The following is a 17,474-nucleotide window of genomic DNA, read 5'->3' as shown; positions in this document are numbered from 1 at the left end:
ACAAGGTGATATCCTATTTCAGTAACTCTGAGAAGAAGCTGGTGAACCACACAGCAGCCCGGCACATCAAAGGATTACTCATAGAGTTGTGTCCAGCATGACCCTTACCTTTTGTGAAGCATGTCCTTCACACAAGGTGAAGGTATGAGAGTGCACTGTTAAAGCTGAGAAAAGGATTAAGGAGTGCAGAAGTGCAGAAGAGAAATGATCCATCACTGCACTTCATAAACTGCAATAAGGAAAAGGAAATTTTACCAGCTGTTCTGCAAGGTCGGCATTAAGAGTTTCTTTTTTCCCACTGTGCAGGAAGCTGGTCGCCTTCTTGACTTTCTCATAGAAAAATTTTCTTGGTTCGCACTGATGGCATACTTCAGGTTTTACATGCAATCCCAGAAAGCTTCTTCTCTGGTAGGATAGTTGGTAGGAGCCCTCATATTCCTCGAATGGTTGTTACCTGTAGGAACTCCAGATCCTGCCTATGTCTTGGAGCCTCCAAGACGTTGTCATGAGAGCTGATCCTGTGATCCAAATGTTAATCCTTGAAACTACTGCTGTTCTCCTGTTTAACCCCAGCACTCACTCGGCCTCCAGCCATGTCAATTCTCTGGGTCGTGTCAACACCTGACAAACACAATAGGTGAAAGCAAACAGATACACTCTCATTTTGCTCAGGATTCTAACACGCTGTTCCTTTCACTCTCGTGTCAGCAAAAAGGCACAGGTCTGAAAACAGTAATAAATATGCATATGTGCTTTTCCTGGCCAAGAGTGTTCGCCACCCTAAAGAATTCACTTTTCTTCATCTGGGTTTTCAAGAGAGTATTAGTATCCTCTTTTTTGAATCATCTGGCTTGATTATAGGTCTGAGAACTTTTGGCAGCAAGTTCTTTTGCACTGTTTGGACTGGTGCCACAGGTAAACACAAACTTCTCATGACTTCATTTTCAGTCTGTGTTTTGTTACCTTTGCTTCTCCTGTTTGGGGATTTTCTGCTTTCTCTTCTGTAGAAAACACCAGTCAAACTGGTTTTTCCATTTTTGCAGTCACCATAACAGACTTATTATTCCAAACCACTTCCACCAGAGTAAGTGATCTTCAACTTCTAACAACCATTGCTGTTTCTAACCTGGATTTGGCATTCTTCAGGACTCATAGTACTTGGTGAATTTGTGTACACTAGGAAGATATCTACTGTGCAACCATTTTTGAAAACAAAGCCATGAACCAGAATATGTAAGTTGCACTGAAGTAATTTTTCCATTATGACAGCAAGATGAACTTGTAAGCAACAGGGGAAACTCTGTGCAACATCCAGCGAAAATACATTTTGGTAACTTTTGACATCCGCTAGCAATGCTATGGTATGTATCTGGTGCTTGTAAACCTGATGCATTTTATAGCTTTGAGTATTACCAAGGCTTTTTCCCACAGCTTTTTCCTCAGCTTTCCTGAACATAAAAGTCCAAGATCTTTTTGAAGAATTCACCAGAAGAGGTGGAGGTGAGGTCTTCTATGCAGTTTAGTTAGTGGGACATAAACCTAAGGTTTTGATCTGTCATTCTGTCAAAAGGCACATTCTGCAGGTCCTGATGAGACAGCTGCATTCTGCATGTGTCTCATCTGATGTTTCAGGTATTCTCAGGTTCCCTTCCAGCACCAGTCTGTGTAGTTGGTGGAAGATGTTAAATAGTTGTTTCATTCAGACAGTGGATAAAGAGATCCTAATCTGCCGTACATCAGCTCACAAAGCAGTTGGGATCCAGATCTCTCTGGATACCACAATATGAGCTTTCTGTTTTCAGGTTATTATCTGTGGGTCCTCTGTTCAAAATTGCACTTAAAATTGCACTTAAAATTGCAGGATGTCCTCTGTGTAGCCTTTACATTGCAGAACTCAAATCTGTGTCCATATAAACACTCCATGGGTGTATCAATATGCACATAACAATTGTCTGCCTAGGATTATCCACTCACAAGGAAGAAGAAGATACAGTGAATTCAGTGGATTCTAGCTGGTCAGAAGGAGGGTCTGCATGTGCCAGTCTAAGCTTCAGATTTTATCAGTGCTTCATTCTTAGTCTGTGTTTTGCAGCAGCTCCACCACTTGCACCCCTGGGAATAAAACATCTGAACACACACAGTAGAAAAATAATGTCCCTTCTAAAATAAGTGAATAAATTACCTTTCGTCTTTTTTCTCTCTTTGCCTGTCATCTTCCCTGTTCTCTGAGATCCCATGTGGTAGAAGTTGCAGATGATGAGTCTCATTTAGCTGGAGCCTGTTAACCTTTCTGTGTGAATGACAGTTTTCTAGATTTAAGTCTTAGTCAGTGTTTATGTTAAGAAGAGGGTTAATGATGATCCCCATAGGCCTCTCGGTCAGAAAGCAAAAACATCTGCTAAGCCAAGAAGTGGTTAGTTTGCTAAATTTAGAAGGAAGAAATGCATTTCCCAAAATTTGCACTGCTTCTTAACAAATTTAGGGAACCGGTGGGGGCAAGCTGTTATGGAAGTCATACTGTTTATTCATGTTTTAGTTTAGTTCATCTATTTTCAGTTAAAAGTGGTATTGCTGTTATTAAGCAAAAAGGGGGTATTACTGATACAGTTGAAATGTTTAATGCAATCAAACTCTCTGTGCATTTGTTTAGGCTAATAGCTGGACACATGCCAAAGCCTGCGAAGCTTAGAGATGTTCTGCAGTACATACTTAGCAGTGGAGAAAGTGAGGTTAAAGTGGATGTCTGCTAGGAAACTCCCTTAACCAAACCCACAGACCATGAAAACTACAGATTTTGGCCATCTTTCTTTCTCCTCACCAAATGTGCCCCCAGTTGCCACCAGCAGTCTGGCTTCTTGAAGGAGAGGGATGCCTGATGAATGGTATGTGAGTCCTTGGTTGCAGCCATCATCATCTGTCTTTGCTTTTAGTGTCTTGGCCAAAGTTGTCATCAGTAAATAGGGTTTAAACTGGAGTTTTCCTGCTTTGTGCGATCACTGGGGAGCATTGATGGCTGGTACGAGTAAAGCCTCTCATGACAGCAGTGCTCTTGATGACTTCATGGTGGCTGGGGCCACAGCTGGCAGCAGCTATGGCCGGGGAGACAAAACAAAATGGGTTACATGCTCCCAGTCAAGCTGCTTGTGCAGCACAGCTTGAGTGTCCAGGAGAGATCACCATCGGTGGCCTGAGACCCTGCCTAGTCTTGTTGCCCCTCTCCCTCTGGAGCAAGCTCAATGGATGGTGCTGCTCTGGGGAAACACATGGCTTTGCCAGAGGTTGTACAATCGTATCGCTTGTCCGTGGTCCCCAGCAGGCTGGTGGTGCCCCGCCTCCAGCCGCTGCGTCCCCCCTGGCCCGAGCAGAGGGCTGGGCAGATCCTTTGAACCACAGATCCTCAAACTTCCCTGGGCGGATAAGGAGCTGGCGGTTTTCAGGCATGACTGTACTTTGCTCTCCTTCTTGGTCTCCTGTTTAACCTTTTCGTCTCCTGACACAGCAGGCTCTCCTTGCTGGCGAGCTGGGAGTTACGGATGGGTGAAGGTGCGTTTCTGTGGACAAACCCCACCATTTTTCGGTCATCCCCACGCAGCCCTTTACCAGCCCTGGGTAGCGCAGCATGAGCTCTGCTGGGAGGCTGGCAGGCCGTGGGGAGGTACGGGAGGGAAAGCTGACAAAAGGGATACGCAAGGTAAATTCAGAAGATCTTTGCTAAATTCATGTTTTACCTGTGTTTGAGCAACAACCTCGGGGCGAGACGCAGCAGAGCCTCCCTCCGCCTGCGGACACGGTCCGGGAAAGGGGCCGGGCAGGGAAGGGACGGGAAGGGAAAGGAGCGGGAGCGGGAGCCGGGCAGAGAGCGCCCCCTCCCGGCTGTCGCCCCCCGGCACAGCCCGTGTCCCCGGCCGTGTCCCCGCGGCTGGAGGGACGCGGGATCGCCGTCAGACAGGGACTTGGTACAGCCGGGAGCGCACAGGGCACGGAGCAGGGGCCAAACCCGTGTGACAAGCCCAGCACCGATCCGTGGGTTCCCAGCCCTGCTGGAGGCGGCGCTCTGTTCCAGCAGCATCTTTAGTACTCGTGTGTTTGCTTTGGGTGTTTTCTTCCGTAACAGCTTCTGCAGCAGCTGGTGTTTCAAAACTGGGGCACAGCATCCGTGAGCCAGGGCGGATCCCAATAGGTCTGGTTCTCCCTTTTCGCTCTGCCCCTTTTCGCTGTGCCCTCGCACGCGTGCTGGCTCCTGGTGGGAAGTGACTGCAGCGTGGTGTGGAGGGGAGAGAAGGGTACTCCTCTGTCACATGGAAGCTGTATTTAAAATATAGTGATGATTTAAATTTGGCAGGAAAATCCTTAGCCGGTAAATTTTGTCAAGCCTTCTGAGGGATTTCTGCTGGTATTTTCAGCAAATGACTTGGGAAAATAAATCCTTTAGGGGGTTAGAATATTACTGGAGGCTGTTTTCATTATGTCTTTCTCACTTACCAAGAAATGTATCAGAATAGCGTGCGTTTGCTTGAAGCCCAGCCTTGGAGCCTAAGGTATTCAGGTATTCTCGAAAACAGAAATCCGCAGTTTCCTGTTTCAAATGTTGCAGGAAGAATTAACAGGATTATAATGCCTTAGCTGATTAAAAAAATACATATATGTGTGTGTGTGTGTATATATATGTAATGGGGGGGGAAAGAGGGGGAAGTTCAATATTGATGTCCCTGAGAACTGCAGCAGAAACAAAAAAAAATTTTTTTTTTTTTCCATTTCACTTCCCTAGAGACTTGGGTTATTCTTTTTTCTTGTGAAGTGTCTGCCTCACCTGTGACTTCATATCTGAGGAGAGTGGAATTAAAAGTCCTAGTTCTGGATGGTTTCATATACATACATACATACACACACACACACACACACACACACACATATATATGTGTTTATTTGAGCCTGGCTAAGGAGTTTGCAAAGCCCTTAATGGTCCATCCAAATTGTAAAGGTTTGCTGACCCCACAGCTTACTTGAAGATAATTTTGAGATTCTTCACCTGAGAACTTAAAACCATAAGGATTTGCCACTATACCTTTTCCTTTTAAAGAGACAAGCATTTTGAATGGGTTTGATTTCTTGTTTTCCATGGGAATTTTTTGATATAAGGCCATTGAAATGTTACGGTGAGAGCATAAAAATGGTTGAAGTAGATCAAGATTTATTAAAATGCCTAATTTGGTGTATTGATCTGTGATTTAGCACTTCATCTTTCCAGTTCTTTGGATGTCAAAGTACGCTTACAAATATAGCATGGGTTTTCTGTCTATCATATTGTTCTCAAGACACGATTTTTCTTTTAATTGTCATTTTGTTTGTGGAGTCAGAATATCTATACAGAGCCATGTAGTGATTTATTCAGTGAGAAAAGGATTTTCATGTACGATTACCTCCTCTTTATTTGTGCATTTATGAATCCTTTTTTCAGAAATTCTTATATAGCTGCTACTGCTGCTCAAATTGCCATGGTTTTTAAAGAGAATAATGCTTATTGATAGTTCCCACATGCACTGGCAGGCACATCTAAAACCTGTACTTTTGTGTTCACAGCTTGCATAATATAAAATTTAGAGATTGCTTGTCAAACTAAGTGTCAGCTGAGTTTCCTAGGAAACTCACTGAAGATATTTATAAAACTACAGATCAGCTTAATAATAGATATAATAATGTCAGTAGCTCATTATTTTTTTTAACTTTATCGGTCCATTTTACTTTGCTTTAATTTGTTGCCAAACCAAACCACTGCATTTCCAAACAGAGCAGAGGAGACCTTCCTTCCAATACCTTGCCTAACTAATTTCTCAAGAAAAGGGTAGTTTCTGCTGCTCTGTGTAAGGAAATGTAAAACACTCTACTGTAAAATTAAGAAGAACCTAAATGTCATACTAGTTATCTGACTGAATCCTTTATAAGTAAAACCACAACTGTGAAATAGAAATATAAATATTGTGTCATGTTATTGTTTTATTCACAGTTGAATTGAATGTGTGAGTTTGAAGTTCGTTGCACATGCATGCAAAACAGTCACTGCATAATTTAACATAAATCCTGAGTATGGGTTTCTATAGAAGCTACATAAATAGAATACCTGTCAGTATTGTAAAAAGGCATGATTCTGTGAAAATAATTATATCCCTGAGCTGAAAAAAACAGGATCTAAAAAGAGAGTAAGTGATACTTGGTGTCCATTTTTATTCATTCTTCTGTTATTATGTTTTCCTCACACTGATTCTTTGAGACATGAGCGTTACCACAGTTGAGAGATCTTTTTGTACTTTAAGCTCTTTAAATTGAAATTTCAGTCATGCAGACTCAAAATTTGCTGATCTGTAAATATCTATATATATATAAAATAATTTATGTTTTGTCAGAACATAATTGTTCAAGATAGCTAGGATTAGGTGAAGTTAACGTTCTCTGGAAAGCAGTTTAGAAAAGTAATTTCAGTTTTTCCATTTTAATGCAGTACTGAGAATGAAGTTAGTGTGTTTAGAAATGAGGCAGTACTGCCTCCTTATCTTATCTGGAATCCATTACTTGTACCTAATGTGTACATTTGCCTGTCAGAACTATTTTTTGGTGCTGTGCTAATTAGCCAAGTAAGGAGTTCATATGAAGGATATTCAAGAACTGATTTTCTTTTGAAAAGGTAAGAGTGTAGCTGTCTCTGTTTCGCTGTCTTAGAAATCTCATTGCACACTTAGCGATGTAGTTGCAGAAGAAGTCTTAGGAAGCCTTTCCATCACACACTGGAAAGGTTAATTTTCTATAAAGCTACAAAATTTATCCTAATCTTAATAGTAGCTGCATGTGGATTTATTGGATGCTAGTGATATTCCAGCTTGTTACAGCAAGGTGGCAGGTAAACCTTGTAAATCATTGCATTTATTTTAATATGGCTTACATGCAGACAGCAACCTTACAAGCATTTAATGGTACAGCTGCTGTGTCAAATGTTATTTTTTAAGCCCATGATGTTTGTCAGAGCTGGCTCTCTCTTAGCTGTAGTGTTGCAGTTCAGGCTATTCAAAACTGGTCCTTCTGCTGGGACGAAGTGGAAGATGACTTCAACTGATAGGTAGGACATCTAATTAGGAGATTTAGCTCTTTCCCAACCTGTCATGGATTGTGTGTCGTGTAACTGCATTACTTCTGTAATGCAGTTACTAAGGAACTTCCTCTGTTCCTTACCATAATTTGCCTGTCGGAAACATGCAAGTGCTAACAACCAAAAACCTCCCTTGAGCACTTGTATAGCACTTGTGAGAAAGGTGTGAGTTAGCACTAAATACTGTGTTTAACCATTTTGGATAAATTCTGCCAAAATGGTCCTGGTATTGTAGACATCGGAGATGTATTGTCTCTGATTTATACACCAACTTCCCAAGAAATGTTTCTGCAAAAAAAGCCAATTCACTGTGTGTCTGGCAGGGTTTGTGGTGGTGTTGTATTTGTGCACAAACACTGACTTCAATCCGCACTTTTAAGTAGATCCCTTTCTGTGTCAGCCATAGTCTGTACTTTGGAGCAGACTTAGAAGAACAGCTATGTTAAGGAAAATTACACTGTGATCAGGAAGTTTCAGCCTGGAGGCATTTTGGATTTGGGCTTTTTTGCCTTCTTGTTTCATGTCCTTTGCTTCAAGCGTGAGATGAGAGTTCTGCTGGTAGTAGGTTGTCACTGAAAAATGCATCACTCTGCTCTGGTGTCTGCATGAACTGTGGGGATAACTGAAGTTAAACTTTGCTCAGTCAAGGTTCTCAAAGTGATGAAAATCATCTGACCAAAATGTTCAGCCTGAATACAACTGCTTTCCCATGGTGACTGTAGCTTCCTATAGAAATATACTTTTGTATTCTTATATAAATTTATAGGGCTTTTGGCAAGGAAGGAGGATTTGTGAAAAGATGCTTTTTCTTTAGAGTTTCTCCCATATAGTTTTGCTATCAGGCACCCATTGGGTTGTGCCTAACAGTGATTTTTTTAAAAAAAAACCTGTGCTTAGCCATCACACCTTGATCATCCAGAAAGAAAAGCTGGATATTCTAACTGTAGATACTGCATTTTGTTTCCCTGCTGTAACAGTGGAGGTTCGAAAAGGGAAAATATTGTAAGTAAATACATATGCAGTATATTTCCTTTTCCTTTCAGTTCATATCCGTGGGAAACTGCTATGAGAATTACAAACAGCTTTTAGGGGGCTATTTTTTCAACTGGTCAGTGTGTGTGACCCCTGTGTTAACAGTGAGTTATATTTTAAGTCAAGAGTTCACTGATTTTTTTTCTTTCCCAGTGCAATTAAGTGGGACATGTGTTCCACATGCACACTCAAGTAAAATTGAGGAAAACATGCCTTTTGATAATATTGTAGTGGGATGTGTCAGCCAATGGGATATTCACTGCCAAATACCAAATAAAAATGTAGAAATTCAAGAAAGCTTCTAAGTCATACAGGCAGTCTGGGGAAAATGAGCCAGATCTAAGAAATGGGTGGAAGTGAGAGAGGAGTACCTGCCTCTTTTAGCAATAAATATAAAATCACTTTTTTATGTCCTTAAGTGCTGCCATTCTAACACATATTAGGAAAGAATTAAAGCTTTAAAAATCTTTAATAAGTAATCATAGAATGTAATTCCCCCTGTTTTTCTGGTTCTCTTTTCTCTTGCCCTTCCCTGCCGCTGTAAGTCCTTCTTTCACTCTGTGCGTCTCACTGAGTTTTGGTGACATAAAGAATCAGATTCATTAACTTCCACTTTTTGTGCTTTAGTTGCAGTGTTGGAGGGCGGCAAGTCAGTCCAAGGCTTTTTGTATGTACCAACAAGCAATTCTGCTAACATTATTGAGACCATAATTAACATAACATTATACTTGATCAGCATTATGCTAAATAAAGACACCCCTTTGCCACATTTTCTGTATCAAATTCCAAAATCTTTTTTAAGTCTTAACAACCGTATGATGTTAAGATCTATGGTTAGTCGTAGTATTTTTGGTGGACCTCCCAAAATTGTAGCATTTTAACTGCATTTTGAACCACTTGTGAGCACTGCGTAATGGTAACTTTAAAAGTGCTATATTGAAACAAAGTCTGGGTAATATGTTTGTTTGCCTTGTAAAATGTAACCTACAGCAATATAAGGAAATCATCAGGCTTGTAACTTTACTATTCAAGTTGTGTTTTACTTCTTAGCAGGAGTGTAAACTAGAAAAGGTAGTGAAATGTCTTCTACTAGACAATATTTTACATATCTAAGTGCATGTTTATTTTTCTTCTAGCTTTTTAGAAAGAATTGACAGCGTCAGCATGGATGACTACACACCCACAGATCAGGTTAGTAAAAGTAATGGGGCAGGGTCTGAACCAAGACTCCCATTCATCTGGATTGTCTGTGTAATTTATTTTAGTCTTTACTGCAGCTGAAATAAGGCATATGGCAGAATACCAAAATATGGTCTAGCAGTTTAAGTAAGGGATATTAAAGAAGAAGAGGCTTTTTGGTGGTGCAAACTTGTCTTCTACTGTTGTTATATGTAGGTCGGTGATTCCTGTAATACATCAATTTTGTCTTCTTGCTTCCTCTTCCTGTTCTGTGTCCCACAAAAAAGGGTGAATGGAACAAAAATCAGAAAGCAGAAACATAGAAGCTTATGGCTTCCCTCACCAGCCTTTGCTACACAGAAGTAATGCTTTATTTCAATCGTGGAGGTGATCCCAGCGGGAGACTTCCCATGTCTATCAGAAGGATTCTTCAGAGGCAAAAGCTTGCAGTGGATCTGTTGTCCAGATTCAGGGGAGAGCACCAGTGGCGGCAGCAGAACTTGCAGACTTGTCTGCAGGTGTGCAGATCCATTCTTTGCAGCCTGTGCCCATCTCCTGTGGGCAGCAGAGTTTCTATTTAAGCCTTATTTGCAGGACAGTACATTTTTTTCCCAGATGCTGTGACACATCTTGCTGGAGTGCTCTAGTGACAAACACATTCATGTTAAGGCTGAACTGGGGCAGCCTTGAAATAAGAAGGGGCTTCACCGCGTTGCCTGGCTTCAGCTGCCTTCCCTGAGCTCAGGCTGTGTGGTTTCCTTTGATGTCTCTTCAGCAAACATTCTGAAGTGGTTATTTTTCAGTGCTGCTATGCCACTGTCATCTAGCAGTCTCAGCCAAGATTGTGGCCCACATCAGAAGCTGCAAATACAGGTGGCAGGAGAGAATCCCTGCACTGGATAATTCAGTCTAACCATGCAAGGCATGTAACACGTGGATGCCCTTAAAAAAAAACAGAGCTGTCAAATCTCACCGTGCAGTCAGGGACTGAAATTCAGAGAAATTAAGTGACTTGCCATAGATCACCCAAGGAAACATGCAGAGCAGAGCCTGTTCCTTCAGACCTAGTTTAGGTCCATATCCACAAGAGTGTCCTATAGTCGACCCAGTATAGGATCAATTATTCAAGCACTCAGGACATTTTCAGACCAAAGCAGTAGCACTGGGATTTGCTCCATCTAGACCTCATGGTTTTAGCATTGATATCACTCACCTAGGGAGAGAAGTCAGTGAAGAAAAGCCTCATTTTTGCTTTCATTGTTTACATTAGTGTTGGCCTGTTTGTTGCTGGGAGGCCTTTCTCTACCTGAAGTAGTCTTTCATCACCTAGAAATTTTTCCTGGTACTTCCTTTGAGAAGAAATGTCTTGAAAGACCAGAAAACACCTTTGGTATTTGGCAGGTGGAAAACTTTTGCTCTGAGGGGGGGATTCTCTTTTGCTTTTGTTTTTGCTATGCTGTATCAGTTGCCTTGCTGAATTAACTGGTAAAAAGCACTAATTTCCTCTCTTCCCTTGCTTTCTGCTTTTTGGGGGTTTTTGTGCACCATAACAAATAAATGTCAGCAAGCGACAGAAAATGACAGTAACATATAAAATAACTGAAAGTATTAAATAAGTGGCCTTCAGCTGAGTGCATGCAGCTGTCAAAGCAGCCATGGTTTGCCTTGGCTACCAGAAGCAGTAGATGGTAGGGTAGGGGAGAAAAGTCAAGCTGTGCCTGCACTCTGCACCACAGGCTGCCTCCTTCCATCCATGAAGGGGGCATCATATATCGCTTTTGCCTACTCCCCTTGAGAATTGAGGAAATTATTATTTTTTAATTATTGAAAGGAAGTCGGTTAAGTTGTAAAGTATCCCTAGTTTAAAAAATAAGAAAGAAATGCCACATTTCTGTACAACCTAAATTCTGTTCCCTTGTGCTCTGTAATAGAGCTTTAATTACTCAGTCACAAGCTATTATTTCGATAGGATTCCTGTCTCATTCAGTACAAAAGAGGGCAGAGTTAAGGTTACCTGGGCAACTGTAAATCTGGAGTTTTCTAACATTTGAATACTTGACTTTACAACATGAATAACATTTTTCTTAGTTTTATGTAACTTTAGAATTCATTATCGTCATCACATACCAAGGTGTATGACCATCAAGAACAGGTTTCAGTGGGCAGTAAGGAGAACACAGATGGGGTCTCCTGCTTTCTGAGTGTGCACAAACCAAATGCAGTGATCATGATTAAGTTTATCTACCATGTCAGTACAGACAAATGCCAATTTACCAAGTGGTCTGATTGAACTTTAATTAAATGAAACATCTAAGACTTTTCATGGAAAATAGTATTCCAAGCTTTTAAAAACAAAATGGGTTAGAAAAAAAGCCTTACTAATCAGCTTCTGTGTTCTTATTTCCAGGACCTATTAAGATGCAGAGTGTTGACATCAGGGATTTTTGAAACAAGATTTCAAGTAGATAAAGTAAATTTCCAGTAAGTCTATTAGTAATGGTTTATGAATATCATACTAATTTTTAACAACTCCATTCAGATGTCTGTGCTCAGGTATGTGTGGTATAGTAGGCTTAGGGTGGGAGTTGGATAGGTTTTAGTTGTTTGATTTGGCTTTTTAGCTCTCTTTCCATAGGTCCTAGTAAAATTACCTCATACTTTGCAAAAAATAGCTTTTATTAGTTATGTATATTAGTAGTGGTCTATAGTAGGGTTGTGAGTGGCTGCTTGTAAAAACTGGTGCATTGGTATAGCACTGTAAAATCATAAAATACCTTTGGGGATGAGAGCTCACAGAAGTCAGTGGGAATCCTCCCTTCTTCCAGAGGGCTGCAAGCTCTGTGGGTTTTTTGCTGTGTCTCTGTAAAACACCCACAGTCAGAGTGGCTTCTCTTTCAAGTTCTTGCCCAGAAAGGTGGCAGTGCTGACAGGGCCGAGCTGCCTCCATGTCCTCCTCCATATAGAGATGCCCTCTCCCCACCATGCATCAAAATACCCTGAAACCTGTCCTGGTTTATAGTACAGTGGGTCCAGCCTTACATGTCATATGCACTTCTGTGGACTGGGAAGGCCAATGCTTGTCCTTGAAGAGTGTATTTCTCATTTTATGGGTTCAGTAGCCTTCTCCTGGCAGAGTGGGGCAGGTGGAGCAGTGCAGCTGTCTCTGACATGCAGCGCAGCATCAGCAGATCTTTCTCCTCTTCAGGGGATATTTTACTGCCTCTGTCTTTGGGGCTGTCAGATTTTTAAACTGAACCCTCGGGCTGTGCATGCTTCGTGTGATTTTTCCTAGTGCACATAAGTGATATAACATCCTATGGCTTTTTAACAGCATGTTTGATGTAGGTGGCCAGAGAGATGAGAGAAGAAAATGGATCCAGTGCTTTAATGGTAAGTAAAAACATTCCATATTTTATTTTGAACTTATTCTCTGAGGTGTGAGCAGCCTAGTGTTCATATCCACACACAGTATCTCACTAGCACAGGAGTCCAGTGTTACAGATAACTTTTCTTTAGTATTTTTGGCTGATTGGTGAGTAATGGCAGTGTTGCCCTGAAGAGTATGTGCTGGGATAACAGAGATGTTCTGTTCTCTCTCCTTTCTTTCCTTCTGCCTTTCTTTTGTGTGTTCTGCCCAGATGTCACAGCTATCATCTTCGTTGTGGCTTGCAGCAGCTACAACATGGTAATAAGGGAAGACAATAACACAAACAGACTACGGGAATCCCTGGACCTTTTCAAAAGTATCTGGAATAATAGGTAAAGCAAACTTCATTTCCCACCCACCCCTCCCCAGTTTAATTACAGTTCAACTCCTTACAGAATAGGACTCCCCTTGCTATGGGGTCAGATTGTTTATTCAGAGAACACCCAGGTTGGGTCAGGTCTCAGGGTGTCCCCACGGTGGCACCCCTCCCTGGCAGGGGCCATGGCACAGGGACAGTGCATGCGGCATTTCACCACTCCTGCCAGAAATGGTGCAGGGCGTGGGGACAGCTTGGAAAGGGCAAGCCACCCAGGCTGGCTGCTACGAGGGAGGCAGGGGAGACCCTCTTCTGGCATCACTGTGCTGCTTGGCTGAGACCGAGATCCTCTGAGGCACATTTGATCTCCTCAAATGCAGTGGCAGGAGCAGCTCGCTGTGCTTGTTCCTTACCTGGGCAGCTGCTCTCCTAAGGGTCATCTCTGAGAGCACAGGGGGGGATATCTGCCTTGGGGGATAATGCTTCAGATCTAACCTAACTGGAATTGCCATTAAATTGCCATTCTGCCACAGTGCCTGTAAACCATAGGTACGTAAATAATAGCAACCCAAATGGGTTCCTGGTAGAGAACAAATAAAAACAATGCACAAAATAAGGTAATGAAGTTTTCAGCACATACGTGTGAGGATGCTCTGCAGTGAGAAGTGATTGAAGGTAGAGTGAAGGAAGAATGTTAACTGCGCATCCCAAGGCACATTGTCACAGTGATGGATTAACTGGGGAAGAAAAGAGAGATTATTTTCTTTTCATTCATCAGGTGTCATACAGACCACCCTAAAAGATGGGATATCTGTGCGGATGAACAGTAGCTTAGACAGAGTAGTCTGAGGGAAGGGAGATTTCTAGCCTAGCCTTCTAGCCTTTTTTTTTTTTTTTTTTTTACTTTATCACAAACAAATAAAGCAGACAGTAATGTCTGGTTGTGAACTGTGGTGCTTCTAGAAAATGTCATCAGTTTCCCAACCTGATATCTAAAAGAGAATTTAGAAAAAATTTTGGAAGCTACTCCCTTCAGCAATGTCCACTGCAGTTTTTATAAATGTATTTACTGACCCTAGAAATATACCCACCAGCACAGGTGAAGACCTTTTGAAACAATCATTTAGTTCATCTTTCTTTTTCTGTTGAAGCATGTTCTACACTATTCACACTGTCCAGACAGGGATAGCCAGTACATTTTCTATCAATGTGATACATTTTTGTTGATTAACATGTGAGAGATAACACAAACGTTCGGTTTGTTTTTGACAGGTGGTTACGGACCATTTCTATCATTTTATTCTTGAATAAACAGGACATGCTGGCTGAAAAAGTCTTGGCAGGGAAATCAAAAATTGAAGATTACTTTCCTGAATACGCGCATTATACTGTACCTGAGGATGGTAAGGTTTTTCCCCATGCTGGGATTGGACCTGCTGGCATGGCCCAGCCCATAGATCCTCTCCCTGTCTCTCTTTCTCTGCCTCTCACACACACACACACATTCACAAGCACACACTGTTCTTCACAGGAGCTGCTGGTCAGGTAAGGAGCATGCCAGCAGCACGTAGCTCACAGGCACCCCGGTGTGGGCAGGGTCTGAAGGGGTTCCGGCTCCAGAACACCTGCCTTCCCCGTTTGGGAGGCACCACCAGTCCTAGGAGAGCAAAGCAGCCACACATCTCTCCCCCTTGCCAGATGCTTCTGCCTGGGCCTCCCACAGTGCTGAACTTTGTTGGGGATTCATGAGACTTATTTTGTAGCCATTCTGCGTCCTCCAACACTGTAAATTTCAGTTTTAGAAATACTGATGTGAAGCCCAGTAGACCATCAAGGGAACTTTAATGGAGGAAGACCACATCAGTAGATAGGAAGAGAGCTGTGGTGATGGAGCAGTCAGTTTCTTATCTTCAAGAAGTGCAATGATTCCTGCACCACAGTAACATACCGCAGAGGTAAACTCTAGTATTATGCCAGTTTTGTACCAGGCAGAGAGCTTCCCAAACATCTCAGGTCTCTGTCTAGCAAAAGTGGTAGAACTTTTACTTTCTGACCACTTGCCTCTGCCTTACCTGAGTGATGCCCCTGGCATGCTGCTTGCAGCCACCTCTTGGAAAAGGCTTTCATTCTCTACCAACCACCACCAGCAGTCTAGGTTATAGAGGTGAAGATGGTGATAAGCTATTTTCAGCTTTCATTGAGGTCTGGAACTTCACAAGTGTGATTCTGAGTTTCAGGTGCAGAGGATAAATAAACTGTCCTGAAATCTGAGTTGATCTGGCATCTGTTTTGTAATGCTAAGGGCTTTCAGAAGAAATCTTGTCTCCATCACCTAGATTTCCCCTTCTCAAACATACACCACATAGACAGAGTTTGAGTGAATTTTCAGCATTTTTAAATAATAATCCAATTGTCAGAAAAAAAGTAGCTTTTGGTATTTCTCAGAGGGATTTCACAGTGGGTATCTAGAGTGATCCAGAATATTCACACATGAAGCAGCTCTCTATTTTTAACCTGTGGTTGTTCACTTATTCTTCAGTTTCAGCTGACATTATTTAAGGGCAGCAGCACTGAATTCCAATATGCTGTTGATTGTGCTGCTGCTCTATTTTTACCCCCAGCACTATGGATGAACAATAGATGTCCATGTTCTGATAAATTCTGCCCTTTACAATATTATGTTTATAAGCATCTGATTTTGGTATCTTAGATGAGAGATAACACTGAAAGGAGATAAATAGGTTATCTCTTCACCCAATTGTTTTTCACACTTGGGGTAAATACAGTCATTGCATGGCCTAGATAGTGACAACTTCAGCTGCCAACAAACAGTTAATACTGATCAACAAGTTTCCTGCTCAACAAGAATTTAGTCCAGGACCCCTTGATGGGCAATATATCTGAAGTATTCTGCTGACTTGGGGCCTGGAAATAAAATATATTTTTTTATATATATCCATCACAAGATCTTTCAATGCTATCATTTTTTCCAGGTGTCATTTTGGACTAACCATTTTTAAACCCACGTTCTTGCCTGCAGAAGCTTTTTTCAGGAGACTCTGTTCTGCTGCAGAAACTGAACAGCTCAGCTGCTTTTTCTAGTCATATTTTCTGACAAAAGCTAAGCCCTAACTCCCACTTGTTTTATATCTATATGAACAAACTTGTGGATGTGAGTAAGCCTTTTTGTGTTATGACCAATGACATTGTTGCAATGATTTCAGCAGTTTTCAGGTTCCTAAAATACATTGTACGCATAGTCAGGTTTTACAGTAACTCTTCATTTTAGAATTACCTCCTGGGAATCTCCTCTAATATTTAACATTTCAATTTCTGTACTGAAGGGCTACTTCCTCCTTATTAGATCTTTTGTTACAAGTAGGTGATTGTTTGCTTTTTGTGTGTCTGATGTCATTTGTTTTTAATTTAACAGCAACACCAGATGCAGGAGAAGACCCCAAAGTCACAAGAGCCAAGTTCTTCATCCGGGATGAGTTTTTAGTGAGTAATTTTCATCTTATGTGTGATTCTATCATAGGAAATGCTGACAGATGGCAGAGTTTATTTAGGGAAAACTGATGGGGTTTTGCAGAAAGCTAGAAGGAGGGGACAACGTCTGGCAATTCCCTAATTCTTTTCAGCTGCCCATCTTGCAGAACCTTCGTCAGTGCTTGCACATTTTTATGCCCATTTCATATAAAGTCACCTGCCATGCAAACTGTTACACAGTAAGTGCTAGTGCTTAGAATGGTCATGTACAGTCCGTGCATAAACAAATAGGCTTTCATACTTTTATCCTGCATTCCTCCAAGGACTTCAGCAGTGGTCAGCTGAGAGCAGGAATTACACAAAAAAAAAAAAAATCTGGTATGCCAGTTAGGAGGTTTGCCTCACCTTAGGACTGGTATCATGGCCCTACTGAGGCGTCGTAAGAACGCTTCCTTGTCTAGTCACATTTTTCTTGCAGTTAAGATTTCTTCTGTAGCTGGAGCTGAAGAGGTGCTGTTTACATTTTGAAGGTGAAAGCAGTTGTCAGGCATACAATCACAGTCCAGCTCTGTGGTCAGAAACAGGGAGTTTAATCCAGTATCACTTGTGGCTTTGCTCATTCTGAGCTGTTTCCACAGTGCAGAGCAGTAACAGAGACCAGAGCCAAAGCTCATCCATCATGCCCTACTGGTAGAAACTATATGTGTATGTTTGAGATAACAAACTGAGTCGTTAGCATTAAGAATTTTAAAGTCATTATGCATTTAGGAGCATTGTTAGGATTTACAGCTGTTGACGCACCAAGTAAGAAGCAATTAACTGTATTCAGACTTTGGGGATTTCCACTCGCCGCTGTAGCCTTCCAGATCCTGAGGAAAAATGTCAGATTGCGG

The 17,474-nt window shown here is 41.7% G+C and overlaps 1 protein-coding gene across 4 annotated transcripts in view; it reads left to right on the top strand.

The window, feature by feature from the left end:
• Positions 1 to 17,474, top strand: part of GNAL (G protein subunit alpha L) — a 185,252-nt gene that overhangs the window by 162,825 nt on the left and 4,953 nt on the right. For 2 of the 4 annotated variants that reach the window (XM_048289205.1, XM_048289206.1), the window contains exons 6-11: positions 9,307 to 9,361; positions 11,757 to 11,830; positions 12,681 to 12,739; positions 12,988 to 13,108; positions 14,365 to 14,495; positions 16,526 to 16,593. In XM_048289205.1, the coding sequence (XP_048145162.1) occupies positions 9,307 to 9,361; positions 11,757 to 11,830; positions 12,681 to 12,739; positions 12,988 to 13,108; positions 14,365 to 14,495; positions 16,526 to 16,593 (508 nt within the window). Of the gene's footprint in view, positions 1 to 3,453; positions 3,544 to 4,161; positions 4,181 to 9,306; positions 9,362 to 11,756; positions 11,831 to 12,680; positions 12,740 to 12,987; positions 13,109 to 14,364; positions 14,496 to 16,525; positions 16,594 to 17,474 lie in introns of those variants that run through there. The other 2 variants (XM_048289209.1, XM_048289207.1) reach the window with 2 other exon arrangements.

Source organism: Corvus hawaiiensis, chromosome 30 (assembly GCF_020740725.1).
Source record: "Corvus hawaiiensis isolate bCorHaw1 chromosome 30, bCorHaw1.pri.cur, whole genome shotgun sequence".
Taxonomy (NCBI): domain Eukaryota; kingdom Metazoa; phylum Chordata; class Aves; order Passeriformes; family Corvidae; genus Corvus; species Corvus hawaiiensis.
This window is presented reverse-complemented; position numbering and strand designations above follow the sequence as displayed.